This window comes from Chinchilla lanigera, unplaced genomic scaffold (genome assembly GCF_000276665.1).
Source record: "Chinchilla lanigera isolate Chin_1 unplaced genomic scaffold, ChiLan1.0 scaffold00024, whole genome shotgun sequence".
Classification (NCBI taxonomy): Eukaryota; Metazoa; Chordata; class Mammalia; order Rodentia; family Chinchillidae; genus Chinchilla; species Chinchilla lanigera.
Genome location: NW_004955425.1, coordinates 69,821 through 84,917, shown reverse-complemented (window position 1 = coordinate 84,917; position 15,097 = coordinate 69,821). Strand labels below are relative to the sequence as shown.

Sequence of the window (15,097 nt, the reverse complement as noted above, 5' to 3'; positions counted from 1 at the left end):
AAATTCCCCGGTCAAGTCTGTGTATTAATATCCTCTGTTCTTCATTCTCCTCCTCCCCATTCCACCTTTTGATCTCAGTGTGACTCAAAAGTTTCTAAGCTTTACTAACTGACTTCATAATCCCTTCTTGATAAGGTAAAAATTATTGTCATAAAACATATAAATTGCTTATTTAGACATACCAAGATTAAACAGACATTCACACCAAGTTACTGTTATTCATTTGACCAAGAGTTCTCCACCAACAAGAACAACAAAATTTTATCCTTTGATTTTTGATTCCTTGACCTCCAAAGTTGTCTTGATTCTTAGAATCAGGATAAGAAGGAATGAACTGGAGGCTTCAAATTGATGGGCGCGAACATTACTCACCAGGCTCATCATAAACAAATCCAACATCAATCTGGGAAAAATAATTTAAAGTAGTGTAAATAGATTTTTAAATCAGTCTCATCACTTCAAGGAAAGCAAAATTATTATATTTAAACACAGTGCTTTTGACCAGACTTAAATCTCTTCAACTAGATATAAATTTCCATCTTACTCTCTCTGCACCTCCAGAGCTTTGCTTTATATGTGTGATATAGATTACCCCCAATCAATCACTGCTGGATGAAAGACTTAGTCTTACAGCTGGAACACACCATGAAAGTAGGGATGACCATCTTGTCTCAGTTTGCCTGAGTCTGTCCTAGTTTTAGCACTGAAAGTCTGAAGCAAATTGGGACCATTAACTACCCTACAGAAATTCATCTAGTTCAACTTCCTACCTAATACTCTTCCTCCTCCTCCTCCTCCAACCACTGCTGATGCTAATATTACTACAGCCATCGATCAGATATCTTAATGTGCCAAGTGCTGGGCTAGGTTTTTTACATACACAGGTCTATATGACCCAGATTATCCTTTAGGACTTTTAGTAACTGAAGTTTCTTCTCTGCCCATTCCCTGGAGAACTGCTGAGGAGTCAACCAAGTCTATTTGTCTGTGACTTCTAATACGAACTTCTTAGAAAAGTGTGCTGATTCTCTTGCCTCATTTGATTTTCCTTTCATATTCCAGATTTACAGCAATTGGCTTTATAGAGGGAGCTCTGGAGACACGGTTCAATGGAGCCAAGTGATGGATTTCTTACCAATCAAGCACCCCTCTCTTTGAAGAGTAGGCTTGCTTCTACCCATAGACAGCAGGCTGGCAGTAGCGGCAGGGCACTTTGCTTTGGGGTACTATTAAGTATGGTATTTTAGAAATGATATGGGAAGAAAAACTAAACTAATGCTATTTTGTGTTCTAGTGTCATTTTAAAGCTTAAGTTTCTGTTTCCTTAAGTTTGTTTCTTGTAAATGTCGTCATAGTTAACCACCCTATACCACCCCATGCTCTGTCATAAGGCTGCTTGTTCCCTCTGTGGAATGTTAAACACCTTTGTTCCTTTGTCACAAGCTAAGCCCATGCTTTGTAGTATTTTTGTAGCTGCATTAAATTATACGAGCACCAGCCTCAAAGACTCGAAACTAGAGTCAGAACTAAAACTATAACTATTCTCCCCTCCTGCCCTTTGGGGTCTGTGCTTAGTCATATACTGGGTACCCGCTGCTGGCCCCCAATAAACTTACTTGTCTCTACATCTGGCCTCCACAGGTGACTCAATTAAATAAGTACCTTTGCCACAACAGAAAAAGATAAGAACAAGGTAGTCCTCTACAAAGATCACTATGCTGACCCCTTCCTTATACATCATCCTAAAATGTCATCAAGACAAGTACTCTTAGACTGGGCATGAATCGGGTTCTCTGTAATGAGAGTTCTGATCTTTATGCAAGTTGAATGAAGCAGATTGTTGTCACCTACCTTAAACTCTCCCATCAGACAATCTGCCCGCAAAGAATGGGAATTATAAACCTGAAAGAAAGAATGGTGAAAGGCTGGACATCTTTGCCTGGCAGTGAACCATCCTTTCCTATTCCTGCCCCTCTTACCCGGATGCTGATTATCTCATCCATCAATTCAGAAGGGGTTATGCGAACATTGTAGAAAAATAACTGTGAAAAAAATAAAGAACATGTTTAAATATTAGCAGGAGATAGGGGTACTGGGAATCTGGTGTTATATTGGGATCTTGTAAAACAAAACAGAACAATAACAACAAATACAAGCTGGCTTTGGTGGTGCAAACCTGTAATCCCAGCACTTGGGAAGCTGAAGCAGGACAATCGTGGTGAGTTCAAGGTCAGACTAGGCTACATAATGTATTCAAGGCCAGCCTAAACCACATAGTGAGTCCCTTTCTCAAAACAAATGAATAAAAAAGTACAAATATTCAAAGCAAGTTTGATCACATGGTCACATTGCAGGTCTTAGAAAAGGGCCTAAAATTTAAGCTTCATGATAAACCCACTTCTGCATGTTAGAAAAAGGAAGAGAGAGAAGTAATAAATATTGCACTCATTTAGCTGAATAAAGTTGTTTGGGATTAGATATTTGTTAGCTAAATGAAGCAAAGATCTAGGATCACTTCATGTCGCCACTGTTACTAAAATAGGTCCTTAGGGCTGACATGACCCAAGTGTTCATTTAATTCACTAACATTTTAAACTCTGTCATCTTTGTCTAGTGACTACAATTTTAATTTTTCTAACAAACCAGCTTAAAGGAAAATTTTGTCCATTAGGTTATAGTAATGCTTTCCAATGTCAATTTACCAATTATAAGAGCTAAGTTTAAGAAGATTGATTCTTGGGAGATCAATATCAGACATACAGAGGTAGTACCTTGCCCAATAAATGTTAATCCTAAAAGAAAAGCACTTATTCAAATGAAAATACCTTGCTCCAAATTCTTAGAAATATTTCAAATCTATAGGTAAGTGGAAAGAATGGTAAACAAAACAAAACACCATCTTTTAACCATGTTTACCAGTTGTTATCATTTTGGGACATTTGCTTCTTACTCTATTTTCAACCAAATTACTTCAGAACAATTCTAGATACCATAGAGTTCACCTTTTCAAAATACATTTGCATATATCTCCTAAGATCAAGGACATCTTCCTACATAACCACAATACTGTTATCATACCTAAGAATGTTAGCATCTAATATATGTAGTCAGTTTTTAAATTTTTCCATTTGTTCCAGAAAAAAGGCTCTTTAGCATTCTTTTTTTGAAACAAATCTAGGATTCATGCAAGAATCATAAAGCATTTCACTGTTACATCTCTGCATTTCCTTTTATCTAGACTAGCGCTATTGACTTTTTTATTTGCTTCTTTCTTGATTGTCCTGTGGAGACTGCTGTTTTGTAAAACCTGCACTCTGGCTTTGTGTGAATGTTTCTGCACTTATGCAATTCAGCCACGTGGCAACACATGACACAGGGTAACTGTTGATGACTTCCATGATGTCACATCAACACAGCCTTGTCCTTTTGTCTCATTATTGGTGATAACAAGTTCAGTTCCTCGGTGAAAACAATGAATATAAACTAGGAATTTTTTCAGTAACCTTCTTTTAGTGATTTATGAATTAATTTAGAAGCCCAATAATTATGAATTGGTTTAGAAGTCCAATAATTTGATTTCTCCTTTTTGAGAGTGATATACTCTCAAAACAATTCATTAAAATGGGACACTTCTGAGGAAGGTAGAGATTCTTGCTGTGCTCCCCAGAGTGATCACGAAGCCTGCATCATAACTGTGCTCCCTGACAGTTGCCAGGTCCCAGGGTCTGAGTCACCTGGCATCTTGCCCTTCAGTGTGAATTTCCCAGTCTCTCAGGAGAAAAAAGATAAGGAAACAGAGCTGGGGTAAGAAGCTATAAGCAAGGAAGAGAGACTGTGGACTCAGAGAAGACCCAGGTCCGAGGAATCCCAGCAATGTGTCCCCTGGGCACAGAAAGACCAGACTCAGAGAATCCCCCAGGCTTATCACTCCTGTTCACAACCCAGGCAAAAAGCTTTGTAACATTGTAGACAACTGTCAAAGCAGTATTTCTGAGAGGGTCGCAGAAGAGGTCAACAGAACCAGGCTGCATTCTCTGTGTAGGGGGAAAAGCCATTTAATCAAAATTGCTTGCCTTTAACATATTTTTAAATAGCAAGCCAGTTTCAACACCTTTTAAAAATAAGTTACATAGTCATATAGAGTCATACCCCAGAAGCAAAAGTAGATGTCAGTGACATCATGTGCTCTATCATTGGTGTGAAGTGACCCATGGGAAAGTTGCTGTGGAAACATCAGAAAGACACAGATCACTCTGAAAACTAATGACAAAGCCAACCAGCTGACGTGAAGGCCCAGGGGTTCTTAACTCTATACATTTAACATTAGAACTCTGCATTGTCCTTACCAGCTGTTTACTCACAGATGGGCAGAGGTGGTGAGAGTTGGGAGGTGCATATGCACAATACTCACCTCATCAAAAAATGGGTTGTTCCCTCTCTTGATTCTTGTTCGGTGTGTCTGGCCACAGACATGGACTTTGACTACAGGCTTTATGTTGTTGCCACTTAACTGTCGGCCTTCAATCACCCTGACACGGATCTGCAAGCGCAAAAGGGATATTAGCAACCCTTCCCTAGCATGAGGTATAAAAGTGTCCTCAGGTGTCACTTCAGCTCCGTGGAGTTCATAAAGATGGCGGAAAGCAGGCTAAGGTCGCTGTGTAGTGGGCTGATGCTCAATGCAAGATCATTCCTAAGATGGAAGCTAAGCTTGCTGGAGCAGCTAAAGGAGTGGAATAGTTCAGAACTGGCCCAGGAAAGGACAGGGCTGAGGTCACTGATCCACCGCCAGCACTTGACCTGGTCTTCATGAGCCCTGATCATACACTCACTGCAAGGCTACCTTGCAAATCTAAAGCAGTGCTGCCCAGAGCTATGAAAAAATGCAGTATCATTAATTATCTCCAAAGGGAAGGGAGGTTCTAGCTTTATTCCTAGGAAGACCTCATCTAACTAAACCTACTTCTGAATGCAGAAGGAAAATCAGTGAGATCCCTTGTGAGGTTCATTTCCTGATATCCCTTTCTACCAGGTGAGCTGCTGCTCTGATGAGCAGTGCTCCACCGCATCACTGCATTTGTGGGAAGACAGGCCATGTGGCCGCTTGAACAGGATGTGGAGCCAGCTGTTTCTACCTGGAAGTCCTGTGGCTTGTTGGATAGCATCCGCCGGCTGCTCTTTCCCTTGGTGACCCTCCGAGCAAGCTGGGCTTCTGACACTGTCCCAACTGGCCCCTTGGGCCCAGGGGTTCTGACCATACCATCCAACTGGTCTTCATTTCCCTGTTCTTCTTCCTCGTCTCCTGACACATAAAAGAGAATCCAGTTAGAGATGGTCCTTCACCTGTCTGGACCCTCCAGTCTCCTGCACACAGAGACTTTTGCCTCCTGTTGTGCTGTCAGTGTTCCTCAGGTGAAGGGGATGCTCTTGGTGACACTGACTTGGGACTTGGTGCTCAGATACAATTTCTTTAGCAAATGCATCCATGGTGTAATAAGACAAGTGTTCAGAGTGCCTTCAGAGACAAAAAGAACACCAGAGACCCCAGGAGAGTGAGAGGAAGACAAGGCTGTGGGACCCAAGAGAATTGCTGGAACCAGCCTGGGGTCAGGGGACAGAGAGGTGAGGAGGTGAAGAGTGACTCCCCCCCTGCCCACTCCGGCTGGAGCTCCCAGAGCTGCTAGGCAGTTTGCACTGGCTCCTTCCTCTGATTGTCTCTCAAATGTCCTCTCCATTCTCCCAGAGACAAGAAACTCATCCCATTTTCTTTCCAAGCAGCCCTGGGTTGTCACTTCAACACACATTCTGACCCCTCATTTTACTCCACACCCACCTCAGCTTCTTTTCAGACTCAGTGAAAAAAAAAACTTTCCTGATGGCCCCGCTGTCTACCACGCCACAGGTTCTACATCCTCCTGAGTCTTTAGGGACCCTCCAAATGTCCCCTCCCTTTCCTGAGTACTCCAGTGGCTCCTTTGCTTTCAACTATGCAAAAATCTTTCTTTCTTTAAAAAAAAAACCAATACACTCTGCCTACTACCTTTCCCCTATCTTTTATTCATAAGCTCAAACCTTAGGTTTTTTTCCTTAGAAAATGGAAAGATCATACTCTTGATAACCTATACAATATAATTTTAGAAAGCCTAGAAGATTAATTGTTTTGTCTAGAAAACACCAGCTTTCATTCACTCTATCTTTGGATTCTGAACTCTTCCTTCAAAATGCAAAATTATGTAAGAGATTTAATTTCAACATCCCATCCTTTGTAAACCCTTTAACACACTGCCTGACATACAGCAGCATCCAACAAATTAACTATTTCTTTAAGTTTTTCTGAGCCAAGTTTTGGTTGATATTTTAGCCATTTGGTCTGCTATAGTAAAACACCCTTGACTGGGAGACTTACAAACAACATAAAGTTATTTCTCACCATTCTGGAGGCTGGGAAGTCCAAAGTCAAGGTGGTGGCAGATGTAGTGTCTGCTGAGGACCCATCTCCAGGCTCACAGACACTACTTTCCCCCTACCTCCCTAACTGGTGGAAATGCTGAAGAAGCCCCCCTGGGCCTGTTATAAAGGTGCTGACCCCATTCATAGGGTCTCCATACTCATGACCTGAAGGTCCAAGGTGCCATCTGCTAGTACCAACAGAGGAGTTTGGGAGGGGACAAAGATGGCAGATGGGAGAAGTATTTCTGGAGCACAGAACACTTAGGAGAAGCAGCCAGTGAGTGGTCCATAGGGGGAGCAACAGAGACAGAGTGAGGAGAGGTGAAGGGGGTCCCCACAAATGTGCTGCTTCACAACGTCGCCCAGGGTGACTCACCCTCTGTGCCTCCCAGGATGTCCATGCATTCAGCTGAGCCTGTCCTTGCCTGGCTTCTGTTCTTACAGGCCCACCTTGACCTCTTCTTGCTAAGACAAGTGCTCTTCTCCACAGCCCCATGTTGATCTTCCAGGGCCCTAGAGCCTAGGGCCCACATGTACATCCCTGGGTCCCGGCAGCTGTCCCACTCCTCATCTTACTAAGCTTTTCAGGTCCCTCCTTGGGCCTCTCAGTCCCCTACACACTGCAGGAGCAAGTGGCTTCCCATTCTACCTTCTGCTTCATAGTTCGGTACTCTCTGGATCTGCCATATATTTCTTTCAGGACTTCCGAGATCCACATGTTAGATCAGAAGGTATCTTACAGAACCTAGGTTCATATTACCCCTATTTCATTTTACAAATAGAAAACCTGAGGTCCAAAAAGCTGAATCACTTGCCTCTGGGAGTTTATTAGGAGCCAAGCTAACCCCAGGTTTGCCCTGCCTCACTAGTTAAAAACTGGGTCAAATTTTTGACTGCAGGTGAGGGAAGTGCTATATTCCTAGCGCCACAGTAAAAAAAAGTCAGGGTGCTGGGAAGCCAAAGGTGAGGAATAAATACTTTTGTCCTTAGGGAGGTGATGGGGGGGGTACTCTTCCCAATTTTTAAAGAGGCTTCTAAAAAAGCCCTTGTCTGTTCCTTTCCCAGTACAGGTGGATCCAGGCATAACTCTTGAGAGAGACCTGTTCCTTTCCTCCAGATCTCAGGTGAATCAACAGGCCTCCCCCAACACCCTCAACTGCGCACCACACACTGTTCTTTCTGGTCCTAACCCCAGAGTTTTGTACCTGCTGGCTAGCCCGGCAGCCTTCCCCGTTCCCAGACATTCTTCAGAAGCAGAGACTTGCCTGTCTTCCTTGGTAACTACTCGCAGGCCTTCCCCAACTCTTGTATAGATGGAAGAATGACTGTACATTTTTCAGGAAAGAGCAGCCAGACAGCTAATGGGGTGCTGCTCCTAACTCCAGAACCAGCCTTAGGAGAGCCCCAAGGACTAGCACCCCTTCTGAAACCTGATCTAGTCTGAGCAGCTACTGAGATAGATAGCTGCAGGGTCCTCCAGGCAAGTAAGAGAAGCACCCTTTGGTCTCCCTGGACCCAAGTGGGGTTTCCTCCCTGCTGTGGACTGTTGCACTTGGGGCTGGTGGCTGACAAGTGCAGCAAACAGGACAAAGCAGGGGTAAATTCTGCCCTCTTGCAGGGCTGACTCTGGACACGCACTCATCTGCTCAGTGGACACTCTGGAAGCAGACTGAAGGTCAAGAAGAGCCCACTGCTTCTGCAAACACTGCTGCTACAAAGACGGTAGGCTGAAGAACTGGATAGTAGGAAACCAGCCTAAGCTATACCCACAGCCAGACTCTCTGCCTCACAGCAAGAGGATATTTGCACAGGAAATCTCTTCATGTAAGGGCAGCTGCACAGGATTAAACACTGCTACACTAAATGTTCCACAGAGAATGACGGACCCTGAGGCCCTGCTGAACACACCCCTCTGGGCAAGCTGTGGCATTACCAAAACGTCAGTGGCTGTGCTGGCATGCCCTGCTTGAGAGAGAGCCAGGCGAATTTGGTCCACAGCCAAGTGGATCTACAAACAATGACTTTCATGACCACAGAGGATATTGTTAAGCTAAGAGCTACTGACTGAACAGGAATCAGCTGGTTATAACAGCTTCCTAGGTTTGGCAAGGTAAAGTCCTGCAAACTGGGTGGCTCAAAGCAATAGAAATTTATTCTCTGGCAGTTTTAAATTCTAGAAGTCCAAACAAAGGCATTAGCAGGAACATACTCCCGCTGAAGCCCCCAGGGAAGAATTCCTCCATTGCTAGCTGGTAGTTTCTGGCAATCTGTAGCAGGCCTTGGAATGTAGCTTTACTGTATTACTCAAATCTCTATCTCTGTAGTGACATACCCTCTCCCTCCTGGTCCGTGGGTCCTTGGCTCTTCTAATAAGGACACCAGTCATGAGATTTAAAATCTATCCTAATCTAGCATCTAACCTCATCTTAGCTGATTACATATGCAAAGATCCCATGTCCAAATAAGTTTATATTCTGAAGCTCCACATGAATTTTTGAGGGACATTATTCAGCCTATTAAATAGGCCATTTTCTGAGGGTCTCAGACCTTTACAGTTTGCACTATTACTCCAGCCACATAGGCAGCCTCAATCTACTGACCGTACATCTTCCTGCCCCTGCTTCCTTCATTCCTCCACTCTTCCCCTAGCCCATGTAAGATGCCATAGTTCAGCACTGAAACCCCTCCCCACATGGCCATCAGTCCCTCCCCTTCTGTCGCCTCACTGTGTTCACTGGTTCATTCAACTCCCCGCTTACTCCACCTTTGCACCCAGGTGGCTGAACTCTGCTGAGAACAAACACCTTCTTGAAAGATCTCACTTTAATTTTATGATCACACACCTCAAGTGATTCATGGGACTGCTCAAGCATCCTGCCACAATTCTAAGGCATCTCTCTCAAAGCTTTCCTGAGTCTTGATCTGAGATGGTCAGTAATTAGTCAATATGGTCTAATCATTTCTTCCTTGTTTTTAAATTTTTTTTATTCTTAAAGATAAAGAATGAAAATATATTAACAAACAAACAGACATAAACAAAACAACACCCAAACAATAGAAGCAATGCAGAGTTTCATATAAGGTGATAGAAAATTAACAATGGATATTATATTACATATTGTTATTTTTAAATTTATTACTCAGTTAAACAAATATAGGCACTTAAGGTTGATGAAACAATTAAGCATTAACTGTTCCTTTCAATAAAGCAATAGAAGTTGGTAGTATGACTCAGTTACCCTGTGTGTATATAGGTATATGTGTGTATACACACACACACACACACACACACATATATATACACATATTTTTCCCTTCTTTCTTTTTTCCTCTCCCTCATCCCAGTTGTTCCCTCCCTTTGAACAGTTTCTTTCCCGTTCACAGTATCCATCATACCTTTCAGATTTTATTTACTCTTTCAGGTTCCTACACTAGTGAGATAATATGGTATTTACACATGTGGGTCTGATTTATTTCACTTATGAGTATGGACTCTAGTTGCATCCATTTGCCTATGAAAGCCTCAAGTTTATCTTTCTTTATAGCTGAGTAATATTCCATTATGTAAAAATGCCACATCTTTTTTTATCCATTCCACAGTGGATGGGCATTTGAGCTGCTTCCACGATTTAGCTATTAAAAATTGAGCTGCTATAAACATGGGTGCACATATATCACTGTGGTATGATGTTTGTAGTTCTTCTGGAAAAATACCCAGAAGAGGAATAGGTGAGTTGAATGGGATCTCTAGACCTAGTTTACTGAGGAATCTCCAGACTGATTTCCACAGGAGTTGCACCAGTCTATACTCCCACCAACAGTGGAGAAGGGTTCCTTTTTCCCCACAGCCTTGCCAGTGTGTTATTGGTTGATTTCTTGGTGGTAGCCATTCTCTCTGGGGTGAGATGAAATCTCAGTGTTGTTTTATTTTGCATTTCTTGAATGACTAATGATGTTGAACACTTAATCACTTCCTCTTTCTCAACTCCCACCTATTTTTTAACCTTGGAAGTGTCTAACATTCTCTTTCTCTTCTCATTGTCTGCTAATAACTTTGCTACTTAGGGTAGTATTTTTTCCCCATTTAAACTCTGAGACATATTCTGCCCTTGGATTTAAACAATGCCTTATCCTGACACCTGTAACACCAAGTAATCACCACAGGAACTTCTATGCTTCCACCTTACTTGCAGATGAACTCTGGCTTTGATCAGGCCATTTTAATAGGATCATATAACTTCAGAGCTAGAGGGGATCTTGCACTTATTTAATACAATCCCCTAATGTTTTAAGTGAGTAATTTGAGGATCAGAGAGATAAATGACAGCTGTTTCGCGAAACAAATGCTCAAATTCAACTACTGGCTCACTAAGGTTCAGGGTCCTCATGATTCCTCTGTAGTTGTGACAAACTCTTCACAATTCCTTTGCACAAATGCCATTCTGTCTCCCCCAAAATTACAATGTGACTTATTCAAACCCTACCAAGCTCAACTACACCAAGGCAGCCCTGTCCCCTTCCTGAATGCCAGTAACTCCCTAGGTGATCCTTACTTGAACACAATTAACACCTAGGACTGGCTCTCCATCAACTCCAGATATGTAACAAGACAAGTCTTCACAGTTCCTGAGACTCTTTCTGGAAGCAACAGTCACTTTCTGAAGACTTGGCAGCATGAGCACACTTACGCAGTCGCATTTGCCCTTGCTGTCCCCAACTCTGCCTTTCCCCCACGGACATCATGTTCTCTCTCCTTCTTCCAGGCGCCCACGCTCTTCTCCTCTAACACTCCTCCCTTCCAAGCAGAAGAGAGCATGACATGGTTGTCAACAGATCTGCAGACCATCTCTTCCCTTCCTCCATCATCCCCATCTGCTTACACCTTGCCAGCAAGAGACAGCCTGGTAGGGATTCCGAGTGAAGGTGACTCCTAGAACTGGCGGGGGAGCAGGATTCTTGCTTGTAGTCACCACAAGCTCCCCTGCCATCTGGAATCCGGAACACCCATCTTTCCAGGAGACCCCTTTATCCAAACATGCTCCACCATCCCACCTAATCCTCTCTACTCCTACCTAGATAAAGAGGCTCTTTATGGAATATCTTTTTTTTTGTCAATATTTACTATTTGCTCTTTTTCGAGAGCTTTGAAATGCCTCTTTCTGCTTGTGACATGTACTCTGTTTCTCATGACAAATCTTGTGAAGTGGTAGGACTGGTCAAGGCAGACTTTTATTACTTTGGGTCAAGGGTCATTGTAAAGTCAGAACAAAGGGCTGGTACAATATTATCTTTAGAGCAAGTTAAAAAGCACAGTACAGAATGGGAATGAATAGGTTTTGAAGCAAGAAAGCATGTGATGTTTTGGGAATAACATGATGACTTGGCTGGAATGTGGAATTACAACTTTTATGTGTTTGTAAAATGTTAGAAGTTAAATAAATGTGTCTGGCTGTGAGCCATTCACTATACCCCCACCCCAATTCTTGGACAAATGACACACTATGTGCCCTAAGCATGGTTCGTGCTACCTCAGAAGAGCCTCCAGGCTGTGCTGGCAGCACCTGTCTTTAGTGACTCTGGGTTGTGACCCAGTGTAAGAAACACCACCCACAAGCCCTGCTGAATCTGGGAACTGTATGCTAACCATGGGAAGATGGAATAATTTGCTTGGTCCTCTCTGGAGCACTTTGTGATATTCAGTCCTAAGCTATTGTTGTTCACATTTATATCTTATCTTCCTACCAATTGGAAACTCCTTGGTGGACAAACAATGCTTATGCCACACCTCTGCATGTAGCATAAGCAAGTGTGTTTTATGAAACAGATCAAATTTAATTTCAAGGAAAATGTACCTTGGCGTTCATGGGATGAAATACATTTGAAGCAAATAAGTCTGCCTAGGAATGAGTCTTTGCATTTCTAAAGCTGGATGGAGCACAGATTTAACAGCTGGCTCTTCAAGAATAGGTGTGAAATTTTAAAAATAGTTCATTTTTGCTTCAGGAATGTAGGTGCTAGTCAAGCTGACTGGCAGCTGGTGAATCAATCACTATGGCAACAGGTTTTCAGGAAATCAATCTTATACTCTGGGTTAGTTCACCCTTCTGTCATGAGATCAGTTGCCAAGGTGGTCAATGGGAGGGACATCTTTGATAACACACACTTTCAGTCAGTCACCAATGCCCTATATACTATACCTTTTGTCATCTTACATAAGGGTTTTAAGAAAGAATTCCTTAAAAATAAACCCTTAAGGCATTTAATTCCTTTATCTATGGTGACTACCAGTTTCTTTATGTGTAGTGGTTAATTTTCCTGAAAATCTTCATTTTTGTGTTTTCTTATTAATATTTGACATTTCTTTTTTTTTTTTTTTAATATTTGACATTTCTTCTTGGTGGGAACCACTTTATAAATGGTAACCTTTAAAATCAGTATTAGTAGTTGTGGATAGTGGTTCTCTCAGGGAGATGGGATAGTGAAAGATGTCCCTTTCTGTGTTTTATGATGTCCTTTCTGTGATGCTTACAGTTTAGTAATCACAAAATTCTTTTGTACTCAAAGAAAAAATAAGCAAGCTAAAATTTCAAATATTTGAAAATATGAAAGTTAGAGGAAGCACACTTTTCCCTAATATAAAGTAGCAAATTTTCTGAGTCAGTGAAAGGGAAAAGGACAAATTCTGGGCCAGATGCCCTGTTTATGTCATTAAGGCATGCAATAGTAAGAGATATGACTGCCTTACTTTACTTGTCTGTCTGATAATTATTGATCTTATCTTCCCCTAAAAATCTCCTTTTATTTATTTATTTTTGGTGTCAGCCTTAGCATGGATTTAAGCCTCGAAGCAAAGTTCCTTTTCATCCAAATATGATGCCAATCTTCAGAATACCACCTTTGCCCTCATCTTGGTGAATATTTGTTTTACAGAACAAATAGCACTTCTAGTTCAAAGAGCCCTATTTTTTTAATAGAGAAATTTTCTTTTGTTATCTCACACTTAAAACTCACATTGCCCTGCAGATACAGCCAGTTCATTTGCAGGCCAGCACTTGGTAACATTCTCTGTTTAAAATCCAAATGCAAGGAAACCTAATTCTGGTTCATTTCCACCTCAGGCCAGCAGAAGCAGGGATTCTAATATCGCTAGGGAAGGCCTGCCCTGGAGCCTACTGGGAGTCCACTTCTTCAGCCTGGGTGAACTCTCCGGTCCACAGTTTGGCTGTGACATTAGGCTCCAAGGCTGACACTGCCAAGCAGAGTGGAGGAGCTTGGGCAGATGGAGCCTTGGGTGGTAAGGGTTTTCCTCCCAGTGGGGTTAAATGCTCAAGATTGGTGTTTTGCCAATTCTAAGGAGGCAGAAATGTGTTCTAGGGATATCATGTTTGTGATACTAGTTTCTGGGTTTGGGCTCATAAGGGTCCTCAGAGGAGATAAGATCCCCCATTGTGCTTCTGAATAACTGAGTAAAATGCTGTTCTCAAAAACTTTATGCTCCACTGAGACAAAATCTTTTTAAAGATATTTATCCAGCTGGGCATGGTGGCACATGCCTGTAATCCCGGCACTTAAGAGGCTGAGGCAGGAGTATCGCCATGAGTTTGAGCCTGGCCTGGGCTGCATAAGCATGTTCAAGGCCTGCCTGTACTACATAGTGGATGCTGTCTCAAAAACAAACAACAACAAAAAAAACAAAGCCAAAAACAAAAACTCCATAAAAGATATTTATAATAAAAGCATTTCTCAGCCTGACTCTGACTGAAACCAAATCATTCTCTTTTTAAAGCTCTGCTTTTTAGAAGAAACAGTCTAAATGTTATGCAAACTGTGCTACTTGATTAGCTAAGGTTACAGGCCATCTATAAATGATTTTTTAATAATATCAATAGCAATAAGAGTAAAAGCAATAGCTAGCATTCATATAGATATTGCTGTGTGCCAGGCACTGGGTTAAATACCTTCTACATAATTTCTCTTTCAATCCTCACAACAACTTTAAGGTATAAGTGCTGCTATCACTCTGCTTTCCATTAAGGAAAGCTGAGATTCAAAGTGGTTAAATTACTTACTTAAGGTTACAGAGCTAACTAGTAATAGATTCAGAATCCAGCCAGGGCCGGACTGACTCGGAAGCCCTTCTTCTTACCCACAATGCTTTTTTTTTTAATCCATAATGTTATACCCCCAGGATAGAAGAGTCTTGTCATGAAACCTAGTCAGAAAGTTCCTTTGGGGCAAGAGCTGTGTCCTAAAGCACTTGTCACCCCCAGTACTACAGCAGCTAGCCATGACACCCAGGAAACCCATTTTTTTACTCATATACACTAATATGGAGTGGCACCCACTTCTACAAATTTACTCCTTTTACTTTACTGCACCACAATGTTTTTGTTCCCTAAAGGCTTGGCTGAAGGCATAATATAAAGGGACTCACTTATTTTGGCTTCTGCAATAGAATAAACTTAATGCAACTAATCTTTTATCTGTCAGTGCACTTAGTTGAATACTGTCCCTCCAAAATTCATGCCATGAAGAATCTCAGAGCATGAGAAAATATTCCAAACCAGGTCTTTGTAGTCAAGTGAGGTGAGGTCACACTAGATTGGGGTGGACCCTAACCTAGGGACTATTATCCTTACAAAAAGTG

At 42.0% G+C, this 15,097-nt stretch overlaps 1 protein-coding gene across 1 annotated transcript in view; it reads right to left on the bottom strand.

The window, feature by feature from the left end:
- Myof (myoferlin) overlaps nucleotides 1-15,097 on the bottom strand; it is a 151,175-nt gene that overhangs the window by 90,294 nt on the left and 45,784 nt on the right. The window contains 5 exon segments of the mRNA XM_005385818.2: nucleotides 373-403; nucleotides 1,852-1,902; nucleotides 1,980-2,042; nucleotides 4,412-4,540; nucleotides 5,136-5,302. Of these exon segments, the coding sequence (XP_005385875.1) occupies nucleotides 373-403; nucleotides 1,852-1,902; nucleotides 1,980-2,042; nucleotides 4,412-4,540; nucleotides 5,136-5,302 (441 nt within the window).